The sequence below is a fragment of the Urocampus carinirostris genome, chromosome 13, assembly GCF_059441175.1.
Source record: "Urocampus carinirostris isolate Australia breed hairy pipefish chromosome 13, RoL_Ucar_1.0, whole genome shotgun sequence".
Lineage (NCBI taxonomy): Eukaryota > Metazoa > Chordata > Actinopteri > Syngnathiformes > Syngnathidae > Urocampus > Urocampus carinirostris.
In genome coordinates this window covers 24031417-24054896 of record NC_142361.1, presented here as the reverse complement: position 1 = coordinate 24054896, position 23480 = coordinate 24031417, and the positions used below count along the sequence as shown (strand labels likewise).

General features: G+C 37.2%; 1 protein-coding gene across 11 annotated transcripts in view; it reads left to right on the top strand.

Moving 5' to 3' along the window:
• Window positions 1-23480, top strand: part of LOC148354133 (neurexin-1a-like) — a 370466-nt gene that overhangs the window by 105205 nt on the left and 241781 nt on the right. For all 11 annotated transcript variants that reach the window (XM_088351405.1, XM_088351402.1, XM_088351398.1 and 8 more), the window contains one exon: window positions 21964-22265. In XM_088351405.1, coding sequence (XP_088207531.1) covers window positions 21964-22265 — 302 coding nt within the window. The remainder of the gene's footprint in view (window positions 1-21963; window positions 22266-23480) is intronic.

Genomic DNA, 23480 nt, shown 5'->3' with positions numbered 1-23480 from the left:
GTTCTGAGAGCAGGGAATTACAGTTAATCTTAAGAGAGATGTGTTAACCTTGGCTGATTTCTTCAAAAAATATATTTTTAAATTTTTTTGAGTTCCGAGAGTAGGGAATTACAATAATCTAAATAGAGATCTGTGGAGCCAGATTTTGTGAGAGTCCAAAAACATAGGGAATTTCACTAATCTAAAAGAAAAATGACACTGAATAGATTTTGGGGAGTCCAGAGAATTTCCATATTCCATATTAAAAATAAATTGGTTCACTTTGGCCAGAGAGCAGGGAATCACAACAATCTACAGATGAATGGGCAGACTCTGGACAGATTTAAGGGAGCTCTGAGGGCAGAGAATTACAATAATTTAAAGAGAGATGGGAAGGATTTGTAATATTCTAAAAATAAATTGTTGGACTTTGGCCATATTTTGGGGAGTCCATAGAGCAGGGGATAACAATATTTTAAAGATTGAATGGCAGACTATGGCTTTATTCTTCAAATGATATAATACAATCTTATATATTATATAATATATATGATCACGTTCACGGATCCCTTAACCACCAGGATCGTAGTGGCAAGTACAGCCTGTTAGTGCCCATCCCTCTCCAGGATGTTTTTTGGGGGTAGGGGTTGGCTCCCCCAGATGAAATGTACTTGGCAATACGATAAAATAAAAGAGATATTTTAAATATACTTTTCTGGTTGTACCGAGAGCAGGGAGTAACAATAATCTAAATGGGAAGGGGCGGTCTTGGGCAAGAGTTTGGGGGAGTCCGTAAAGCAGGGAATTCCAATAATCTTCATCGAAATGGATGAACTTGAGCTAAATTTTGAGGAGTCTGGGAGATTTCAATCATGTAAAATAAACTGGAAGACCTTGCCAGATATCAGGGAGTCCGCTGAGCAGAGAATTACAATCATCTTTTAAAAAGAGGGCAGGTTTTTCCCAGATTTTGGGAGGTCCAGGGTATTACAATAACTTAAATAGAAATAGGTAGATTCTGGCTAGATTTTGCAGAATCTGGAAAGCAGGGAATTACAATCTTTTTAAAAGAGACGGATGGATTTTGGCCAGTTTTGAGGGGTGTCTGGAGAGCAGGGAATTACAATAATCTAAAAAGAAATTGGGAGGCTCTTGCTAGATTTTTCAAATGAAGAAATAAAATAGGTTATGATTTTATAATTTATCATTTATAAGGAATAAAACTGAGATCGGTGTTAAATATAACCAATGATGAATGACATTTATATGTCGCTTACAAAGAAAATGTCCCTGATTAGCAATTGTAAAACTAGCAAAACAGAAAAAAATCAGAGTAGCGTTTGATGTATCACAACAAAGGGATCGGTGGTCATAATTTAATTATGAATTGACTCATAAAAATGCGGCGGAAGTGTCAAAATATTGCTTCAGCACACCCGACAGTGAGAAATCGTATCCAAGGCAACAGCGAGCGCAACGCATCACAAAAGAGAGAACGGATCGTATATTTCATTGTTTTCTTCTTTGGCATGCTTTTGTAATGTATGCAAATGCCTTTTTGCCTTTTTGGGCTCCAAAAAGAAGCTTTTTTTCTTTTCGCAATTTGCTCCGTGTGTGGGATTTTCAGGCAGGCTAGACCGGAGGCTTAGATTTTTGTTTTCCAGGGTTAGCGCTTTAGCGCATCACAAGTGTTAGCGATTGAGGGGCTAGAGATTTTCTTTTCTAGGATGGCTTGGCCTGTATTAGAGTATTTGTGCTATATAAACAATGGTAGCCTGTACCAGGAAGGCTAAAGCATCCTTTTAAAGGAAGAACTAATTCAGGTAATGTCAAAAAAGGTAAAACACAATTCTATGTCATGGGCTCCAGCACCCCCGCGACCCTACTGAGGATAAGCGGTGCAGATAATGGATGGATGGATGTAAAATCCTATGTTAGTCAATTTAGGAATGAACTAACACTTGTATCACATGTGTGATATCAGATGAAAATTCCAATTAATGAATATGAAAGGAACCTTTTTTTTATTATTCAAATCAAGACAGCCCAGAAAATCACCAGCTGCTTCCTGCCCAGTCTGGATGACATAGCCAGCATTGCCTTTTATATTTATTTTCATTCTACTGGTACAACTAAGTTCACTAATTTGTTATCAATGACAATAAAGTAGATACTGATTTGACATTGATCCCTTGCTACTTCGCGTTTTGTACTTTGAGGCCCTTTAGGGACATGTGTAGACAAATTTTCCATGATCTGTTATCTCCAATCACACATTGCTGCTAGCGGGGGGCTGGCGAAGTGCATTTTTGTTGGGCCTTGAGGCACTTTTTACCAAAAAGTGAACTGCAATCCTTTATCCCCGATGGCATTTTGCCACAAGCAAGGAACCAGCAATGGGCATTTTTTTCGGGTCGGGCGGCTACCTTTGCTATTCTTTCACCCAAAAAGTTAAACCACAATGCATTATCGCCAATCTCATAACGCTGCGAGCCAGGGCTGGCCAAGTGCATCCCTCCTGGTCCTTGGAGGTCTTTCTTTCCCTTCTGTCCACCAAAAATTGAAATGCTCTCATGAGTTAACAATCCATTATCCCTGAATGCTTTGACTGGGGGAACGGCAGAGTGCATTTATTATCGGGCTTGTTGGTCCCTGTGTCTCTTTTTTGCCATTCTGACTACCAAAAAATGAACTGTACTCGTGAGGCCCCAATCCATTATCCCCAGAGCAGATTGCTGCGAGCATAGAAAAGGCTTTTTTTTGCCATCCTGTCTACTAAAAAGTGGGCTGCACTCATGAGGATGCAATCCATTATCCTCAATCGCAGATTCCTGCGAGCAGAGGAACAGCAGAGCTTATCTGGCTAGGTGGCTCTTTTTGTTTGCCATCCTATCTACCAAAAAGTGAACTGTACTCACAGGGCCGCAATCCATTATCCTCACCGCAGATTGCTGCGAGCAGAGAAACTGCTCTTTTCTTCTGCCATACTGTCTACTAAAGAGTAAACTGCACTCACGAGGATGCAATCCATTATCCCTGATCGCATATTGCTGAAAATGGGTTGGCAGAGCGCATTTTTGTCGGACCTTTTGGCTCTTTGATGCCGTTTTAGCCAACCCAAAAATGAACTGCACTCGTGAAACTGCAATCCGTTATCCCAGATTGCAGTTTGCTGTGAGAAAGGGATGGCAATTTTGTCCGACGTGCCAGTTCTTCACTTGCCGTTATTTCCGCTTGAAATGAACTGCAGTATTTGGCCTGATTATCCCCATCCCCGTATTGCTGTGAGCGGGGACCAGCAGAAGGCACTTCCTGGCTCGTCAAAACTAAATCCACAGTTATGGGTAAAATCCATTATCTCAAGTTGACTATTTATCTATTTTTCCGTAGTATGGAAGCCCAAGAGTGTCATAATGCAAAAATCAAAACAAAAGAGTAAATACATTTCCATGTTGTATTTTTCACAATAAATCAAAATAAAGCAGTGTGTTATTTTTAAGACTTTAACCGTATGTAGACAGTTAAAGTCAAGACCTTTACACTCCAAAATTGCCCCGTTTTTTTCTAGCGCCCCCTGCCAAGTGAGTTCTTCTGATTTGATGATGACAGGCAGAGAGTGCGCTAGCTCCCTAGGGTGCAAGCTAATTTCAAAACAGCCATAGAGCAGCACATGCCACATTAGTCTCACACCAAAGTGAGTGATGAACAGTTTCCTGACTGGAAGCCATCTTGGACAAAAAAAAAACAAATATTCCTGCTAGTGGTGCTACTATGGAAGAACATGAATGCCAACATGAAAGTCTCCAAAGTCCGGCCCAGGGGCCAGTTACGGCCCGGGGCTAGTTACGGCCCTAATCAAATTTTTACTGACCCGCAGCCTCTGTCATAAAATAATAATATGTGGGCCGCCAGTAATGTTGACTACAGTATAAAAGAAATTTGAACAAAAATTAATTTGACCATTTCACCAGATGATGGCAGTGGTCATTTGGCCGCCTTGCATTTAGCTTCCTGTGAGAATTGTAGCCCACCCCACTTCCAAACTTGGGCCTAGAAATAAAAAAAGGAAAGTTGACTGTGAGGGCTGCCACTTCCTGGACAAGTGAAAATTGGAGTATTTTTTCTCTAAAACCTGAAACCACTGTGTCTGCCTAGAGACTGTAGCTGTTTTACAACGAATATAATATAAAAAGGCACAGCTAGATGAAAAAGCTATCTATCCATCTACGTATATACCGTTGCCATATTCCCCTAGTGGGAGTTGGCTAGAGTCAAACTACACACACTCACATTTACCAAACTTCCATTCCACTTTGCTCTTCCCAACCCGACACTGAACATAAGATTTTATTTCATTATTATACGATTTCTAGTCATGGTATCAGAGACAAATGTAAATACTCTTGTTCTAACGACAATAAAATACATTCTAATCTTCTTTATATTCTAAGAATCATTAAGTCACATATGTATTGTCATTGTAACATGTGATATGCACAGCCGAAATTAACATGTGTCTAATACCATGGCTAAAGCTAATGTGATAATGAGAGAATCCCAATACCTTTTCATTATGTTAAGATATTGAATTTAAATATGTAAACATAATGGAAATATGGATTTTTGAAAAATTAACCAAAAACGTATTTTGGTCATTCAATAACAGAAACAAATGATGGCAAACGTACTTGTCAAAAAACATTTTCGTTTTAAAATCTTTTTTAGTTTACCTTCATATTATAGATTTGCCGTTTCCCCCGTCCTTGTTTCCTGTTTTCCTCTCCTTCTTCCCCTTTTCATTTTTTCTATGTTTGAATTTATCTTCATATTACCAGTAGCAATATTTTTTCTTCTTTTTTATCGTTTTAAACAAAAAACTTTTGTCTTCTTTTCTATCGTTTTTTCCTTTTTTTCCCTATTTTTTCATTTTTTCCCTTCTATGTATGGAAGCTCAAGAGTGCCAACATTATATTAAAGTGTGAAATCTATGTCTGTTGGTCCAATATTTTTTCTTATTTTTTCCCAGTTCTCTTTATTTCCTTTTTTCCTGTTTTTAAAAAAAAAATCTTTTTTCATCTTTTCTTTCTTTTTTAGTTTTTCTCTTCTCAGTATGGATGCCCGAGAGTGCCAAAATGATATTATTCTGTGAAATCTATATCTGTTGGTTCCATATTTTTTCTTATTTTTTTCCCCAGGTTTCTCCCTTTTCCCATATTCTCCTTTATCTTCCCCCGTTTTTTTTTTTTTTTACCTTTTTTCTTCTTTCATTCCTTTTTTTTCCCTTTTCTTTCTTTTATTTCGTGTTCCCTTCTCAGTATGGAAGCCCAAGTGTGCCAAAATGATATAAAGTGTATATACCTGTCGGTCCTATACAGTAAAAAACATAACAAAAAGCATTTGTTTTTTTTACTATCTTTTATCCCCCTGGCGCAATATCGTCTTTGACGCTTTTCTCCCCCGTACAGTAAGAACTCAAATCGTAAAGGGAGATATCGATTTTCAAGCCCAACGACTTCCCATCAGTTTCCCGAGAAGTTGACGGCACAAAAAGGACGCGAGGCTACCAAAACACGTTCACGGCGGCGTCCGGGTCGTAAATTCGTTTAAAAGAGTTTTTTTTTCCCCCTGCCGTTTTCCCGCAAGTGAGTGACATTGAATTTCCCGACGTTTCCTTTCAATCTCTTTTCTGCAGCAGCCTATTAAAAACGGCCGACGAGTGTTTGGCACTCGATTAAAAGCGCTAGCCAGTTAGCGCCGCCAAAAGCACTCTGAGCCTCTTAAGCACCGACAGCGAGAGGACTTTGCATTCTTTAAAAACATATCGATTACGTTATCTAGTTGATCTTCAGAAAAGCTGTAAAAAAATTCAACTTCTCCCACTTGAAAATATTAGAGCGTAATTGCCTTTAATTTTATCTAAAAAAATCTTGAAAACTATTTGAGAATATACCTTAATCGCACGCGGCATTGCGGTTTACTCATTGAGGTTTTCATTGTACATTGTATTCTGCGTACCAATTGGCTAAATAGAGGCAGATGCTTTCAATCGCCAACAAATGTGGACCTCTCCACCTGCTAAACCTGCTCTAGAGCCGCATGCAGTACTTTGTAGTTCCCTAATGGTTCCCTGGCGCTTTTTCAAAAATATTTGATTAGGGAAAAATATATCGTTTCTGTAGGAAAGAACCAGAAGGTAAATGTAGTTCTCCATAACCTCAACATGATGACAGCTAAGTATTATATAAGTCAAGTGGTTCAGGTGTTTAATCTACACAATTTTGCAATAAAACAGCAAGATTACCTTGATTTTTTAAATACAGAAATTATTTGTAAAAAAACCCGAAGTACTTTTAAAGTACAGTACTTTAATGTGTTAAACAGATACTTGAGCCTGTGAATTTGGTTTGTTCATGAGTAATACATGAATTTATGTTTCTACTTTGCGGGTTGTGACTTTTGTGGTATGTTTTTGGAACTCGACCCCTGCAAAAAAAGGATTACGGTAGAAATAAATTCATATTTCTTTTAGAAGTATTAAAATATATATATATATATGTATATATACTATATCTATATATTTACCTACCTATATCTATCTACCTATATCTACCTACCTACTTACCTATACCTACCTACTTACTTATAACTACCTATCTACCTACCTACCTATATCTACCTACCTATACCTACCTATCTACCTACCGATACCTACCTATCTACCTACTTATATCTACCTACCTATCCACCTACCTATATCTACCTATCTATCTACATACTTATATAATAATAATAATAATAATAATTTCCTTGTATTGTCATTCTGTGTAACAATGTACACAGAACGAAATGTCGATTGCACCTGACCCGTTGTAGCGAGCCGATGCAGCCGCAGCCAACAGAGGGCGCCGCCGACCACTTTTTAAGTCTTAGGAATGACTCGGCCGGGGCGCGAACCACCGACCTCCCAGGATCTACCTATCTATCTACCTACCTATATCTACCAATCTATACTTACCTATACCTACCTACCTATCTATCTACTACCTATCTACCAACCTATATCTATCTATCTACCTATACCTACCTACCTATATCCATCCACCTACCTACCTATATCTATCTATCTATCTATCTATCTATCTATCTATCTACCTATACCTACTTACCTATATCCATCTATCTTATCTACCTATACCTACCTATATCCATCTATCTATCTACCGATATCCATCTACCTATACCTACCTAAACACCTACCTACATAGACAGAGCTAGAGAGCTCGAGAGCTAGAGAGATGGATAGATAGAGAGATAGATAGATATAGATGGAGATGTATATTTATATATAAATATATATAATCTACTCGGTGAGCAGGAAACCACGGCGCTAAAATTGGCGTCAGGTTTTTGTGGAAAAAATCCACACACAATCTGTATTCAATGTGGGTTTTTTCTTCTCATTTTTCTAGTCACCTGGACTCCAACTGTAAATAATCCAGCTAGCAATTTAACACAGCTGTTGCCATTCATACCAGTTGGCCTGCTCCACTTCCCTAAAAACCAGAGGGGTGCTCAAACCCAAACCGCTATCATAATTCCGGGCCGGTGAATGCCGAGGGGCAAGGGGAGGGGATTTCTTTCCCCATTTCCCGGCATGGCATCCTTCCATCGCCGTTTCTCATTAGCTCCCGCGGTTGGCGTCTCTACGCTTCGGCAAACATCCCGATAAAATCTTTGTGGAGATTTTCTCTCTCTGACCCAATAGTCGACAATACTTTGCATACCTGCAGTGCGAAAAAGAAATGGTATCTAATTGGCCGAAAAAGGTGCTTATTTTAGTATTTGTTCTATTTTTAAGAAATGCATTTTGGGAGTTTAGTAGACACTCAAAATAAGGAGAGAAGACATCAATGGATTTTGGACTTGAAAAACAGGAAAGGACTCAAACGTAAAATGAGAAAACCTTTGAACTCCAAGCCCCCTATGTTTGTGAGATCTTCAAGGTTACAGATCCACCCTTAAGGGTGTGTGTGTGGGTGTGCGGGTACAGCTATATACACCGCGCATACAGCACAGTAAAAAAAAAAATAAGAAAGAAATTTCCTAATACTGCTCATAAGTGCCACCTAGTGGTTGTTTTGGTCACTGATCAAATCTAAATAAAAGACCTGAGGTCTCTGAAAAAGTAAATGCACCTCAGCAGTTGCATACTTGCGTGAAGGGGATTTAAGTACCTGGCTCAATGTAGCCTAATTTAGCGATGTAAGAGTACAGTTTCTACTTCACAAATGTACTCAAGTAAAAGTAAAAAAGTATAGTAATCATATACTCCTAAAAGTACAAAATGTCTGAAAAACGATCTCAAAAAAATGTAACAGAGTAAATGTAACACATTATTACTAACTCAAGCAACGTACAAGCACAACTTTTTAACAGTATGAATACAGAACTAAGAGGGTATTTTGTTGATTTTGAAGCTACCAAGGGTTATCCTTTGGTAAAAGTAAAAGGTTTAATGCGTAACTAAAGTATATTTGCGTAATTGTGTCGTTTGTGCATAGCCTCAACCACGATGTTTTTCGTTCATCACTAGTGTAGCCTATTTATCTCGTTTCTAAAAATAGACTGAGAACATCTGAGGGGAGCAACTGTAATTCCCTCGTTTCGCCAAAAGAGGGGGCACCACTTCAATTTGTATTAGTTTTCTTTGAAAGTTCGTACGCACAAACAGTGAGCTTTACTATTCTACACTGGTCATGTAATTTTTTGGGGGGATATGTCCAATCAGCCAAGTATGTATTCATCCATGAAAGGTATTACTGTAATTTTTCGTTTATCATTGGGTTATGTTACAAAATAACTTGTGATAGGCAAAATTAGTGAAGAAAAAACCTTTATATGTATATTTTTTTTACAGTTTTTCTACAATTAAATATTCTACTATACACTGAAACCAAGTAATGAAACTCATTTTACAGGTTCATGTATTTAACCAGTAAAAGTACTGTATACGCGTTTTTATTAGGTACTTCAATTAATTACTGTAGCTTAAAATAACGATGAGCAGGGAATATGTTTAGCCAATCAGAATGCAGGAAGTAATGAAACTGTGCAAAGTAATCTGCGTTATAGTGAGGGTTTACTGTAATAGAATCCACGAGGCACTGAGTAGACAAATTCTAGCTTTGAAATGGCGAGAGAAAACTTTACTTTTATATATTTTCCTAAAAAAAAAACATGTAGATGATTACTAACCAACTGTAAAACCAGACTACACACTTTTTGTTGCGTCCTCTCAATTTCTCCCAGCCCATTACTGAATCACACCAGCATTACAGTGAAGAGGCGGAAGAATGAGTTGAATACTAATCCACAAAAGCCAATCCTTTCTGATTTAGTAAATCCAAAGGATAATAATCAAAACCTGAAGTTAATTTCGGGACAAAAACACATGCTCCGTTTACCCAACTTCACCCCGATATTGATTTAAAAAAAAAACCCCGGGCTCTCATTCGCTACAGCGAGATGATTTTGGTTAAGTGAGTCTTTCCAAAAGCAATGAGTTGCCCAGGCAGGTGCGTCATAAAGTTTGACGGCCGCTTTTCCCGCCCTAATGAGCCGAGCGCTGATAAATCTCAACTCGGCATCTCGACGAGCTGCTCAATTAGGCTCCAACCTTGTCAAGGTTGTTAGCAAACAAAAGCCGATAGCTAGCGCGAGCTAATCTTGATGAAGGCAGGGGCTGTAGCGCCGCCTGACTGACGTTTGTCGGAGATCTCATTCTCAGACGACAGCAAAAGTCAAAAGGCGGCGAGGCGTGTCATTGCGCAGAAATAATTAATGCGCTAATGACGTCGCTAGCGTATCTCCGAAGAAGTCCCCGACTGGCTCGCTGTCGTCTTTGCGAGTTTACAGGTTGACAGGGGGAAGAAACATCTGCAAAGACATTGGTTCATCTGCATGGTTGCATCCGTTCGAGTTGTTGTAGACATGTGCCGAGTGTCAGTTTTGTTCTCGCGTGTCGAATCGGAATTCTTTGTTGTAGTTTTCGGTTCGAGTTTTCTCCGCCGTCAATGTTCCCTGTGATCTTCCACAAAGTCTCCGGTGAGCAACATCAATCCCGAGTGTGGCAACCCAATTATTATCAAACATCTCCAAAACCTGAATAAAATTAAGTTTTTCTGAGTTACCGGCAATGCTAAATTATTTCTCACATTTAAATAATGTACTTTGGAAAGGTACAAACGGTAGTTGTTTTTACAACAACTTTTACATGATGTTTCCCTAACCCTAACGAATTATTCTTTACTGCAATCGGTAAACCAATTTGCCTCTATGTGTTGCTTGTGCTCAACCATAAACCGTTTTATTGCTCTGAAGGATACTAGAAATTCTTACACTGATGAAAAATATTTAATTATGTTATTACTTTGAGTTCTTTGAGTTCTGATATGAATGACTAATCCCCCAAAAATTGAATCAATGAACCAGGCCATTTAAAACACAATTTATTGACACGGATATCAATAATAGAAAAAAAAATGGGGAGACGGGGGGGCGCTGGAGATTATGGGAGTTTTCGACTGCTGAAAGTCCGGAAGTTAATAGCACAAAAAGATCGGCCGTCGTGTGAGACGAACAAGCCAGGCAGGCAGGACATAGAGAACGGTTATCGCTCAGCAAATTATTTTTATATTGACAGGTCACTCCCTTTAATCGTGATCTCAGATATCTGATACTACAGGTATCGGATGATGGTGTTTGAAATTGCTAAACTTGTTAGAAAGCCAAAGAAGTGAGAAATTTGCGGAATGTTCTGTACTTGAGAATGCCCCTCCAATCAACAGAATTATGTACGGTGAGAACATTATTTTATCAATACATTGCCTTGGATGTTTTTATTACATTCAAAACTTTCATTATGGTACATGATGAATTGGTACATCCAGGAACTGTCCAAAAGGAGTCACAGTCGTTCCATACATTCTTAAGTTTTGAGTTATTTGAAAGAAAGAATGTGAAAGTCACTTTATGTTCTGGGCTTATCTGCTCTACAAAATACTTTTTGTTACATAATACTAACATGTTGGTGGATTTATTTAGTCCATTGCACGATACAAAACTGTATTTTATCACACGTTTTAGTTGAAGTACTACGTTGGAAACAAGATTGACTTGGTAGTTTTGGAAATTATTTGAATGCAACACAAGACCGATCAAAGCGACTCTCTCTTTTTCTCTATTCTTCTGGCCTTTTTTTCCCGCCTTTTGCGAAAGCTCGAACAACAGTGCCAGCAGACACGTTAGCCCAAGCGTCGACAATCTATTTTTTTTTTTTTCCATTATAATCCGCTGGAAGTTTCTGTGTCACCATAGTCCTGGTCCACATGGAAAAATGATATAGTTTTATAAAAGGAAAGCGCCAAGACGATAACTTTCATATTGCCAGATAAGCTATGCCGTTAGGATCCATGAATACTTCCGTAAATTGCGCAAGGCGTCACTTGGTGTCCTCTTCTGCACAAGCGGTACACAGGAGATGCAGAGAAGCCACAGGAGATAGCATACAAGTTGCAGTGAGTTTGGAATCAGAACAATCTCATAAAAACATCAGATTTCACCCCAAGATGTTGTGAGTCTACGATTTTGGCCAGGGCTCGAACGAGTGACCTCCTAGTCTCAGGGCGGGTGCCCTACCCCAAGGCCACCAAGCTGGTGTATAACCGCCGCCCTGCATGAACTCAGTTAAGCTTCTCTTCTATTTTTCCACGACAAGTTCAAATGATCTCCTTATGGTAGTTTCGGTTTGAGTCTTACTTGATAATGTTTGCCCTTCTTATCTCTTATCTTATCTCTAAATGTTTTCACTGGTTTACCTCTGCCGCATCATACAGGTGCCCTAGAACGTGTCTAAACATCCCACTTCACAACACCTCTCCACTCATTTTAATGTAATTTTATTTTGTACTTTGAGTTTACACAATTCATTTTACCCGTTTGACCACTTCAAGGTTTCTAATTTTCCTCAAGGTTTTTTTAATTTTTCCTTTTCCGCATGTCGGTTTCAGATCAGGGGATGGTGTCATTGTGGCCTGTGCAGTACTTTGAGACATTTTGTGATTAAGGACGTCACAAATAAATGGGACTTGACTTGGATGGGAATTAATTATTCCATGTCTTCAAATGATCTCCTTCTTGTAGGTTTTAGTTTTCCATGCCAAGTTCGAAATCCCCCCTTTTTATAGTTTGCGGTTCACGTTTTACCTCACTGCTCTTGTTTACTTAATTTAATTTTTTTCTCCCATTTTGTTTACACGATTCATTTAACTCATTCAGCCAATCGGCTTTGGTTCGTTCTTCCATGACCAGGTCGAATGATCTCCTTATCAAAGTTTTCAGTTGGAGTTTGGCCTCACTGTCTTTCTTTACTTTATTCAATTTGATTTCCCACTTGATGTTAACACGATTTATTTAACTCATTAACCATCGGCTTTGCTTTGTTCTTCCACGCCAAGTAGAATTATCTCTTCATCCTTGTTTTCAGTTAGAGTTTTACCGAACAATGTTTGCTCTGTTTTGACTCAATTCGATTGTATTCACAGCTTTATTTTAACACGATTGATTGAACCATTGTTTTGGGAGTATTCTTGCATGTGGTGATGAAATTCTTTTTCAGTTTAGGTTTGACATCAAACTGTTTGTCCTCCTTTTCTTTATTCAGTTACGTTTTAGTACCTTATGTTAACACCATTATCTTGTTTAACCATTGGCTTGGCTTTATTCTTCCATGTCAAAATAAAAGTCTTCCTTTATGGCAGTATTCAGTTCAGGTTTTACCTCTCGCAGTTGGTCTATTTACTCCATTTTATTTTTTTATCCCGCTTTGTTTAGATGATCAATTAAACTATTTTAATAATGGGCTTTGTTTTGTAATTCCATGTCAAGTACAAATTCTCTCCTTGTCACAGTTTTCAGTTGAAGTTTTACTTTACACTATCTCTTCTTTACTCCATTCAATTTATTTTCCCACTTTGTTTATATGAGTAATCTAACTAACAGTGGTACCTCTACTTAAATTTGTTCTGCAAGTAGCTTAGTGACCTGAAAACTTCGTAAGTTGAGACATGTTTTGTATGTCAATGCGCTAATCCGTTCCAAGCCCCGCATAAGCACATAATGATATTCTTTCAATAAATCATTAAAAGAGCTTCAGAACATAAAACAAATACATGTTAAAATTATATTACCGCACAATGAACATAAATCGAGAGGCACATCATGTTAAAAAAAACAAAGAATAAAGGAAATAATAAAAATACTTATTTACCTTTGAATGGGCCATTTTGTTTCCTGGTCCTCAGTAATGTTTTTTGCTTCGCCTTTCTTGAAAAACTGATCCAATGACGTCTGCTTTTGCCAGCTTTGGACGATCTGTCGGAAATGCGCGGATCAGATGTAGCGATAGCCAGAATTTGTTCGGGTGATTCTTTTCCACAAATTCCGAGACTTCCTGGTATTTTGCTATAATGTCTTTAATTTTAATTTGGGCTGGATCTTCCTCCACACCATTTCTCTGGAACCCCTCCTCCTCTGCACCTCTGAACTCTCAACAGTGGCAAAAAGAGCATGCTGGGATAATGCATTCACATTGGGTTGCCAGGCATATTTTAAGCGAAAGCCCATTTGTTTACGTTTGGGAAACTCTGGCAGCGGCTAATAGAAGCAACTGTACTGTATTTTTGATTTTGTATCCTGAAACGTCTTTGTATCTAGAGGCAACATTTTCCATTTAGGTACTTCGTAACATGAAACTTTCGTACGTAGAGACATTCGGAAGTAGAGTTACCATTGTATTTAGCCATTGGCTTTGGTCCATTCTTTCAAGACAAATTCAAATTATCTCCTTATCGTTGTTTCCAGTTCGAGTTTGGCCTCACTGTCTTTACTTTATTCAATTTCCCACTTTAGTTCAACACGATTAATTTAACCTTATTAACCATTGCTTTTGCTTTATTCTTCCATTTCAAATTCAACTTATCTCTTCATTGTAATTTTCAGTTCAAGTTTTGTCTCACTGTTTGTCCCACAGTTCATTTAATTGTAAATCTCACTTTGTTAACACAATTAACTTATTTAACTATTGGCTTTTCATTATCCTTCCATGTCCAGTTTCTCCTTCTTCTCCTGTTTTTTTTCAGACATATTAGCCTAAAAGTAGAAACCTTGCTCAACATTAGGTCCAAGTCACGCATTGGGCAACTATTGGTAAAGTTTATCATCGTTTTCATTTCCGAGTTTTACTTCATACTGTTTTTCTTTTTTACTATTTAATTTTATGTAGCACTTTATTGGACTAAATAACCAGAGTAGCCTAAAGTTAATACTTTGCTTGGCGAGCAGTATGTACTGAGTTCAAATCCCGAAACTGTTATTCCCTAAAGCATTGTATAGCAGTTCACACACATTCCGAATTTTAGCATTTGCACGCATTTTGTAGTTATTTTGAGAAAACTTTGCCTTCCAATAACTCCCTCGTAAAACATCCAATTTAGACCGTTCAAATTCCACTTTGTTGGAAACATTCCTGCCACTCGGGCGCCGACATTCTTACTTACAGTTCCTGTAAAATGAAGCTTTTATTATTAACAATCTTCTGTTGGCTTCCATTAAAACGACTCTTAAAAGTGCAAACTGCTAAATGTATGGACTCACACATAAAACAACTGATTTACACCGTCGTGATTTACATTTTTTTGCAACTATTCATGGCTATAAAAATTACTATAGCTTTTATTTGACGTACTTGAGCTTCTCGTACAATTGAAGAATGTATGTACCACATGTCCCATTCATTTTCAATGGGACTGGATTTCAACATTTAAGTACAATTGTCCATCCACCTTAATCTAGATAAAAACATTTTTCTGTGGTTTTCGGTAATGCCATTTGGAACTGTGGCTCGACGGTTCAACTGGAATTTCAACTTGTTGTAAATATTCATGGCAATAAGAAATAGTATAGTTTTTATTCTACGTACTGGAATTATGTCCATCATATATGTCCCATTCATTTTTAATGGGACTGATTTACAGCATTTCTTAAGTTGGTTGGTTGGTGGGTTTTTTGGTTTTTGGATTTGGTTGGTTGGTTGTTCCCTCAACCAATAAAGTTTTAGGGGCACAATTTACTGTGGTGTGTTTTGGGCAAGTACGACCTGCTGGTGGCGGCCTTTTAATTCTTTTAATTCCCCTTAATCTGCATGACATTCAGTGCAAGTCCAGCTTCGTGGACACTCAAAATAAGGAGAGAAGATTTATTTTTATTTCAAACTTGCAAAGAGAACAGGGGAGACTCCTAACTTCTCATAAGAAAGTCTGACCTCTTCTAAAAGCTCTCCCATAAGCCCTGGCTTTTTGTTAAATCACCCAGGTCACAAGAGCAAAAAAAAAAAAAAGCTGTGGATATCAAGGAACAGCAATATGATTGACCAAAAGCGACTATAATGTCAGCTAGGGGTTTGAAACTCATTTTAGTTAAGGGGCACATGGTAGGAAAACCATTCTTACAAGGGCTTGACTAGTAAAATAATGGCAAAAAAGTGCGCTTTAGCTGTAGGGCTAAGGGTATTTTTGGAGCTCACTATTAAATTAGAATTCATCGATGTAATGTTTGATTATAAAATAATTATTAAAGTTTTTCTTTCTTCAATAAGATTCAATCTCTTGTAGTAATTATCATCTTCACATTAGCCTAAAGAAGCAAAACAACTATTGAATTTATTTTCACTACAGTTTATTCACTCGGAAAACCCTTGCAGACCGAAAAGTGACAAAAATAGCATAAACAGAGTGATTTAAAGGACTCATTTATTGATTCAAAAGTCTTTCCTGCCTTTTTAATGAAAACATTTTCAGAAAATAGCTAAAGTTAGGTGCTTTTTTTTAAATATTGCGTTGCCTTAAACAGTGCGCCTGTGACTTTTATGAAAGAAAATAACTTTGGAATCCGTTTCTGCAATGTTCTCTGGTTGATTAATGGTAATCAGCAAATACAGCTACAGTGCGTGCTTTTCGAGTTCTGCCTGGCTTTGGCAACATCCGTTAAACATTTCTAAAACTGAAAGTCATTATTTGAACTCATTTTCCTTTTGCGCTTCTCTCAGAATTGTCTCGCGGGCCACTTTTAGCTCACGGGCTATGAGTGTGACACATGTGATGTAAACCGTTTATATTAGTCAAAACAACAATCAAGTGTGAGGTATAATGAACTGGCCTCCCATGCAATCTCCTTTGCAGGTGTTCAATATAAAGAACAGAATAAACAACCACACACAGAGTGACTGGTTTGATCACAGCCTAGGCCAATTAAAATCCAAGTTCCCTGATTTTTTTTTTTCCGCACAGTAGATGTTCCCCTAGTCGTGCACTTTTGTTCTCGGGGTTCCAAAAGTCAAGAAAATGAGTGGCGATGGTTCAGTCATGCCTTTCATACTCTGACACCGGGGAAGTGGCCTGTCTGTCAAGACCAGTTCTTTCAGGGTGCAGTGAGCTGAACTTGAGATAAATGTATCCTGAATCCAAACACCGTCTTGCCAGCATGTCAGCTCCACCACTCAGACGGTAAAAAGTGAACAAAAGAAGCCCGCAGTGGCTCTGCTGTGCTCTGTTTTTTTTTTTGCGATGCATTTTGATGTCAGGTTTTTAGCGGTCACTCGACTGAGGTCCGCACCGGATCATTGCATGTTTCCAATTTTGCTCCAGTGAACAAATGGCTGCAGGATAGTTCAGCCTGACAGAGTCCGAGCATCAACTCGATGAGTTGTTGCAAAGTCAACAACGAAACAAAATGCCGGAGGATTTATCTTCCATTTTAATATTTTGGATTAATATGCCTATTGTGGCATAAACCAGCATATTCCAACACTACATTCAGTCTGTTTGGAGTTTGTACTGCGATCAGGAATCATACGCCTTTTTCATGGCCAAATTCAAGTACTTTTAAAGCACTTTCAATCTTGTTCCACGGACAGACTGAGGAGATCATTTCTTCCTCATGCCATGAGGCTCTTTAATTCCACCCGTGGGAGTAAAAGCTCACATTAAACCCCACCCCCACATTTGCCTATTACCCTATTTTTATTACAGTGTGTATTTTCCGTAGCACTGTTTAAATACTCTATATTAACACGTTATATTGGGTAATTTTGTATTCTATATCTTTGATTTTCTTATTTTATTTTTTAACACAAGGATACTGCTGGAAGTGTGAATTTCCCTACAGGGATGAATAAAATATCAATCTATCTATCAATTTTTGCATTTCTTCCAGTCCCTTCAAAAGAAGAAATCCAGCGCTGATTAAAATAACTTATTTTTTTCTAGATCTGTGAATATTTTATTTTATATTTCATTTGTTTTTCAGGGTTCTCTTGCAAAACATATGAAATTACTAATTGCAAAATAATATCGTTGCAAAATGTTTTACTATTATTGATAATATATCATTTAAAAAATATATATATATCTGAGGAGGCGTTTCGGAGCCGAGCCAAAAGAGCCGGTTTTCTGAGTATAGCTGTCCTCTTGGGTGTAGCCTGTAGGGGGTAATGACGCTTCACATGACATTGCCATTATGACAAGCCACCTTTTTAATTTTTTTTCTTCATTTATTGCAAGGTTTATAGAGTCAAACTGCCTAGAAACATGACAATGGCAACAATGCCAAGCATTTTCAAGCAGATCACCAAACATTCAAGTATTTTCCTTACCTTAAAAACACAACACCTAAATTTAAACATTTTCAAGGATTTCAAGCACCCGTACGGACCCTGTATGATAATATTTTAGTATTAAAAACATAAGATAGGAATATTTTATGTATTAAATCAAGCTATACCCAGATATGAACGCCTCCGTTAAGGCCCTCTGCATGCCAGCTGTTACGATAGGATAAACTTAAAAATTGATTTTCTTGCTGTTGTCTTGACTCCAAGTAACGAAAACTAGCAGAAATTTGAGGTGGGAAGTTTTTATTATCGTTTTTTGAAACCAATGTACTGTACTTACTTAAGGACTAAATGATTACCCCGTAGGCATAGATTTTTCCTAGTTAGAAGAAAAAATATTGTTCTGAGATATATATTCTTGTTTCTTGGAAAAGGAAATAACCATTTTTTAAAACAAGCAAAACCTAGGTTGATAAATTAATATTTGAATTGAAAAACAATGGTAAGAATAATAAAAATACAATAATCATTTATAATAAACAATTTGAAAGAAATATTTTTTACCAAAATGGAAAAAAATACACTCTGCAGAAAATGTTTCTATTTTAGAAAAACGAGAAAATTTCAACAAGAAAAAGGTTTGGGTAGTTAATTTTCTCATTTTAATATTCGAATGTGGGGGTAACATTGTATATTTGGCTAGGGAATACAGATGAAGCATGTCCACAATCTCCAACATCTGAAGACAAAATGAGACCTTAAAGTCTGCAGCAGTGGCGAAAGGTTTTACTATTTCATTAAGCAAAGCAATCAATAAAAATCTGACAAAACTTCTCATGATTTCGATAAGAGAAAAATAGTTCGCTGGGGACACTGTCACACAGGCCATTATAATCTTCACTCTGATGATGACAATGAACAAGAAGAGCCGTTATCGACGGCAGAAATTAAGGAAGTGTTTGCCTGCTTGAAAAAACTGCAGGCTTTTATCACCAAAAGGCACTCCGATAAAGCCAAGAGCGGACGGTCAATGGAGATGTTCATTGAAAACTTTCTGAAATATTTCAAAAACATTTCGAGATCCATACAGCAACAACAATCGCTGGAAGAGTGTGCCAAGTGAATTACAATAACTGACTTTCTATATGTTATCATTTTCATGTTCCTTGTGATTTTGTGAATTGTTCTCGGCTTTTAAAGCTTTGTAATATACAGTAACTTCACATTTTACATTTATTCAGCCTTATTTCTTGTTTCTTTTATATTATGTGGTATATTTCGTACTATTGACTTAACAATAGTGTACCTACAGGGCAGTTACCGTTGATTTAATGGGGGTTTGGTTGCATTTGATGACCTTGGAACGGATTGATCCTGTTTCAATTCATTTTAATGGGAAAACATGTTTCTATTTACAACGGTTTCATTATACAATGCCCTTGCTGGAATTAATTCAATTTATAAAGTACGTTTTTTTTGGTTTAAGGTGTTAAAGACAAAGGTTTGGTTATTCTTGGTTGTCTAAACCTGTTTTATTTCTTTTACAGTTCCATGACTGGTCATCTACTCTATTTTCAGTTTATAAACCTATTATTAGTTGCAACATGTATTTTAGAATCAAGATAAAACTGTTATAGTGTCAGAATTTCAAGTCACAAAATAATACACTTCAAATCTCAATGACAGTTCAAATAAATGACAAGAAGGTTCATAATATAAGCAAAGAACCATTACAATGGAGGGTGTAATAATAGTCTGTCATCTGTAATAGTCTGTGGTCTGTGCAGCACTTTGAGACTCCTTGTGATTAAGGGCCTCACAAATAATCATGTCTTAACTATTACAAATAGTACTATTTGGCCCGCCCGTGCGAGTATTGTGAAACCAGTCCGTAGTACGGAAAAGCTGGAGGACCACCGGTGTAGATTACGAAAAAAGTCATTAAAATTCCGTTAATGAACGTGTTACCGGCAAGACTGCTCATGCTGCAGGCGAAATCCCAAACTGTTTGGTGTTACTGTCTCAGCAAGGCTCCAGCAAGGTCATTTGATAATGGGTCGGCCGGCTGTCAGTTTGCAGTCAGTGGTGCGGCAGAACGTCTGCAGTCACGATGAGGCGAGTCAAGGCTACGGCAGCGCGATAAAGATCAGCTTGTATCGACAATCAAAACGTCAAGGAAGGAAGGATGCCAGCAAATAAAATCGGGGAGGGTTTTCTGCTCCTCTTTCACGCAGATGATCTCGGTGGCCGGCATTGAAAAGGCGAGAAAAATACGCTGAAGTTTGGTTCTTTATATGGTTGAGGAGCGAAAGTGAAAATATATCTTTTTCCAGACAACTTTTTGGGTACTAAATTTGGACTACGTTGTACTATGTAACCACAACAACGACTTTTTCTGGATTGAATTTGGTCTATGTTGAATGTTCAGAAAATAATCCATTATATCCCTTAGCTGCATAAGATGGGTCATTGGTTGTTATTCTTCAAAGTCTTTAAATAGATAATAAACAAATAAAAAAAGTTGTTCCAGGTATTTTTCTAAAACATGGTTATCACAAGATGCCATTAGTATTTTTATTTTCACACAATTTTTTTGACCCCACTCATGGAAGCGTGTATCTATTAGTAGGTCAAGCATCCGAAGGTTAAGATTTATATTTTTGGACCAAACCGAGTCTTAAGTGTTTTGCTTATTTATTTTATTTGCTGGTATATTTCTATGTAATAATTTTTTCTTTAGTTTTTACATTTGTGTTTTTATATTTGTATTTTTGTTTATTTTTAGTTTTTTAAATTACTTTTTATTATCTTGAGTTTTGAATTACTTATTATATTTTCATTTTTTTTTTCTCTTTTTTTAAAAAACATTTTCAATGCTTTTGTTTAACATATTTTTTTAAATAATATATAGATTTGTATTTACCTATTCATTTATATTTAATTACTTTCAACGGTTTTCTATTTTTTGTTTTTAATCCATTGTTATTTCTGAATTACTTACATATTTTTATATTCATTTTTTTATTCTATTTTTTATTTTTTTACGTTTTATTGTATTCATTTGATTTTGTTTAATTATTTGTATTTTTTGATATATTGATTATTTTATTTACTCTTATTTTTAAACATTTTTAATCCTTTATTTAATTTTGTCTGCAGTTATTTGCATTCATATTTTGAATAAGTTTTTACTTTTTTGCATGCTTTATTTTATCAGTGCAGAAGTTGTAAGTAATAGAATGAGAGGAAGGCCTAAATATGGTTGGATGGACGGGGTGAAACATGCTCTGGATGTGAAGTCAGTTAATGTAATGGATGCAAAAGTGTGTGCGAGGGATACATGTCAATGACCAAGGATAGTTAACAATGACTGATATCGACTCATATGATGCAGAGTGGGTAAACCAGTGTATGCTGATGAAGTGTTGCATGGAACAGCTACTCTTCCCTTGTTGTGCTGTGAGCTTAATGTTCAGTATCAGGATGGGACGAGCGAAGGGGAATAAAAGTTTGGTGAATGCGAGTGTGTTCTTTACTCGATCAACCTCCTACAAGGGGAATATAGCTTCCGTATATGGTTATGATTATGGTCTGCATTCATATAGATAGATATACTTTATGTCATCACTTTTATTTATAATTGTTTTGTTTATTCATATATTAGTATTTCTAATTATTTTTAGTTAATTTAATGATTTTTATTTTTAAAATTTTTTACGTATTTAGCTTTATTTATTTTTACGTTATTTTTAACTATATTTAGTTCTTTAATTACTTTTATTTTTATTTATTTTTATTGCTTTTTTCAAAAATATTTTACTTGTTTATGTCCCCATACATGTCATACATTTTTTTATTTGATCATTTTAAAGTATGTTTTATTTTATTAATCTAAGTATACACGTTAATTTTTTTAATGTTATTTTTACTTTTGTATTTACGCATATATTTTTGTTCGTTTTTTTAATTTTATATATTTTTGTAATTGTAATTATATATTTCTATTTACTCATACAATTACATTATTTTATTTTATTTTTTATGTATTTTTTCTATTTATTATGTCAGGTCTCAAAGTACAGTACTAAACCCACCTACAGTCCAGGACCACGGTTCGTACCCATCTAATTTACCTGTTTTTATCAATCAGCGAACTCAAAAGCCGTTTTTTCTTCGTAACTCATCCCCCCCATTTTGTCGGCGTCCCACTAGGCTTCGGCGAGTGCCCCTTATTAATTCAAGGCGTTTTCTCTCCGCAGGCAAAGAAGAATACGTGGCAACCTTCAAAGGATCCGAGTTCTTCTGCTACGACTTGTCCTTGAACCCCATTCAAAGCAGCAGCGACGAGATCACGTTGTCCTTCAAGACCCTGCAGAGGAACGGCCTGATGCTGCACACCGGGAAATCGGCCGATTACGTCAACCTGGCGCTGAAAAACGGCGCCGTCTCGCTGGTCATAAATTTGGGCTCCGGGGCCTTCGAAGCTCTGGTGGAGCCCGTCAATGGGAAGTTTAATGACAATGATTGGCATGATGTCAAAGTTACCAGGAATCTACGGCAGGTAACCAAACGGGGGGGACTACAAATCATGACCACTTACTGTACTCTCTTTGAACTATGAGGCGCTCTAATTGAGTTATTCAATCGCAGGAAGAGATATAATAGAATATAATTGAGCAAAAACAGACACTGTCGGTTTCTAGCTGTTATCTCGATAGAGTAGACCCCCGGGGATACGACATGAATCTCTTTCAAAGTCAGGATAGAGGAGAGAAATTGATGAAAATTATAGCGTTTAGCTAATGCCTTCCCAATAGCCAGCACCTGCCAAATGTATTCTTTTTTGGGAAATCCAGAGAGCAGGGAATTACAAAAATCTTAACAAGAGAGGATAAAGGTATCATAGAAGACTTTGTCATTGTTAACCCATTAAGGACAAAGAAGGCTAGCGCTACACGGTAGAATCCCAAGATACGGCATTAATCTCTTCCAAAGTCAGGATAGAAGAGAGAAATTGACGTATAGTGGGGGATAGAAAACAATGGCAATTAGGTCATCCAAAGAGCAGGGAATTACAATAACCTTATCAAGAAAGGATAAAAATGTCATGTAAGCTTTGTCATTATTATTAACCGATCAAGGATAATGATACCCAGAGCTACACAGTAGACCCCCGGGATACGGCATGAATTTCTTCCAAAGTCAAGATAGAAGAGAGAAATTGACGTATAGTGGGGGATAGAAAACAATGGCAATTAGGTCATGCCCTCCGAAACCCAGCACCACCAAATGTATTCATTTTTGGGAACTCCAGTGGCAGGGAATTACAATAATCTTAAGAAGAGGGGATAAAGGTGTCATAGAAATATTTATCATTGTTATTAACCCATTAAGGACAAAGACGCCTAGCGCTACACAGTAGAACCCTGGGATACGGCTTTACTCAGTCCTATAGCGGGGATAGAAAACTATAGTGCTCTATTTAGCTAATGTGTTCCCCACCCCTACAGCCCCCAGTTAAAAACTGTTATTTTGGGGGGGAATCCGGAGAGCAAGGAATTATAATCGAAACGAGAGGAGATGAAAGCAGAGATTGGCAACTCTGTGTTTAAAGGTTATAGTCACAGAAAGCTTTGTTATTGTTGTATATGGACCAAGATTACTTGCGCTATACAGTAGACTTTGGGATATGGCATGAATCAGTCTTATAGCAGAATGGCAACCTATGGTAGTTAACTAATTTGTACCTAGCCCCCAGTAGCCCCAGATAAAAACA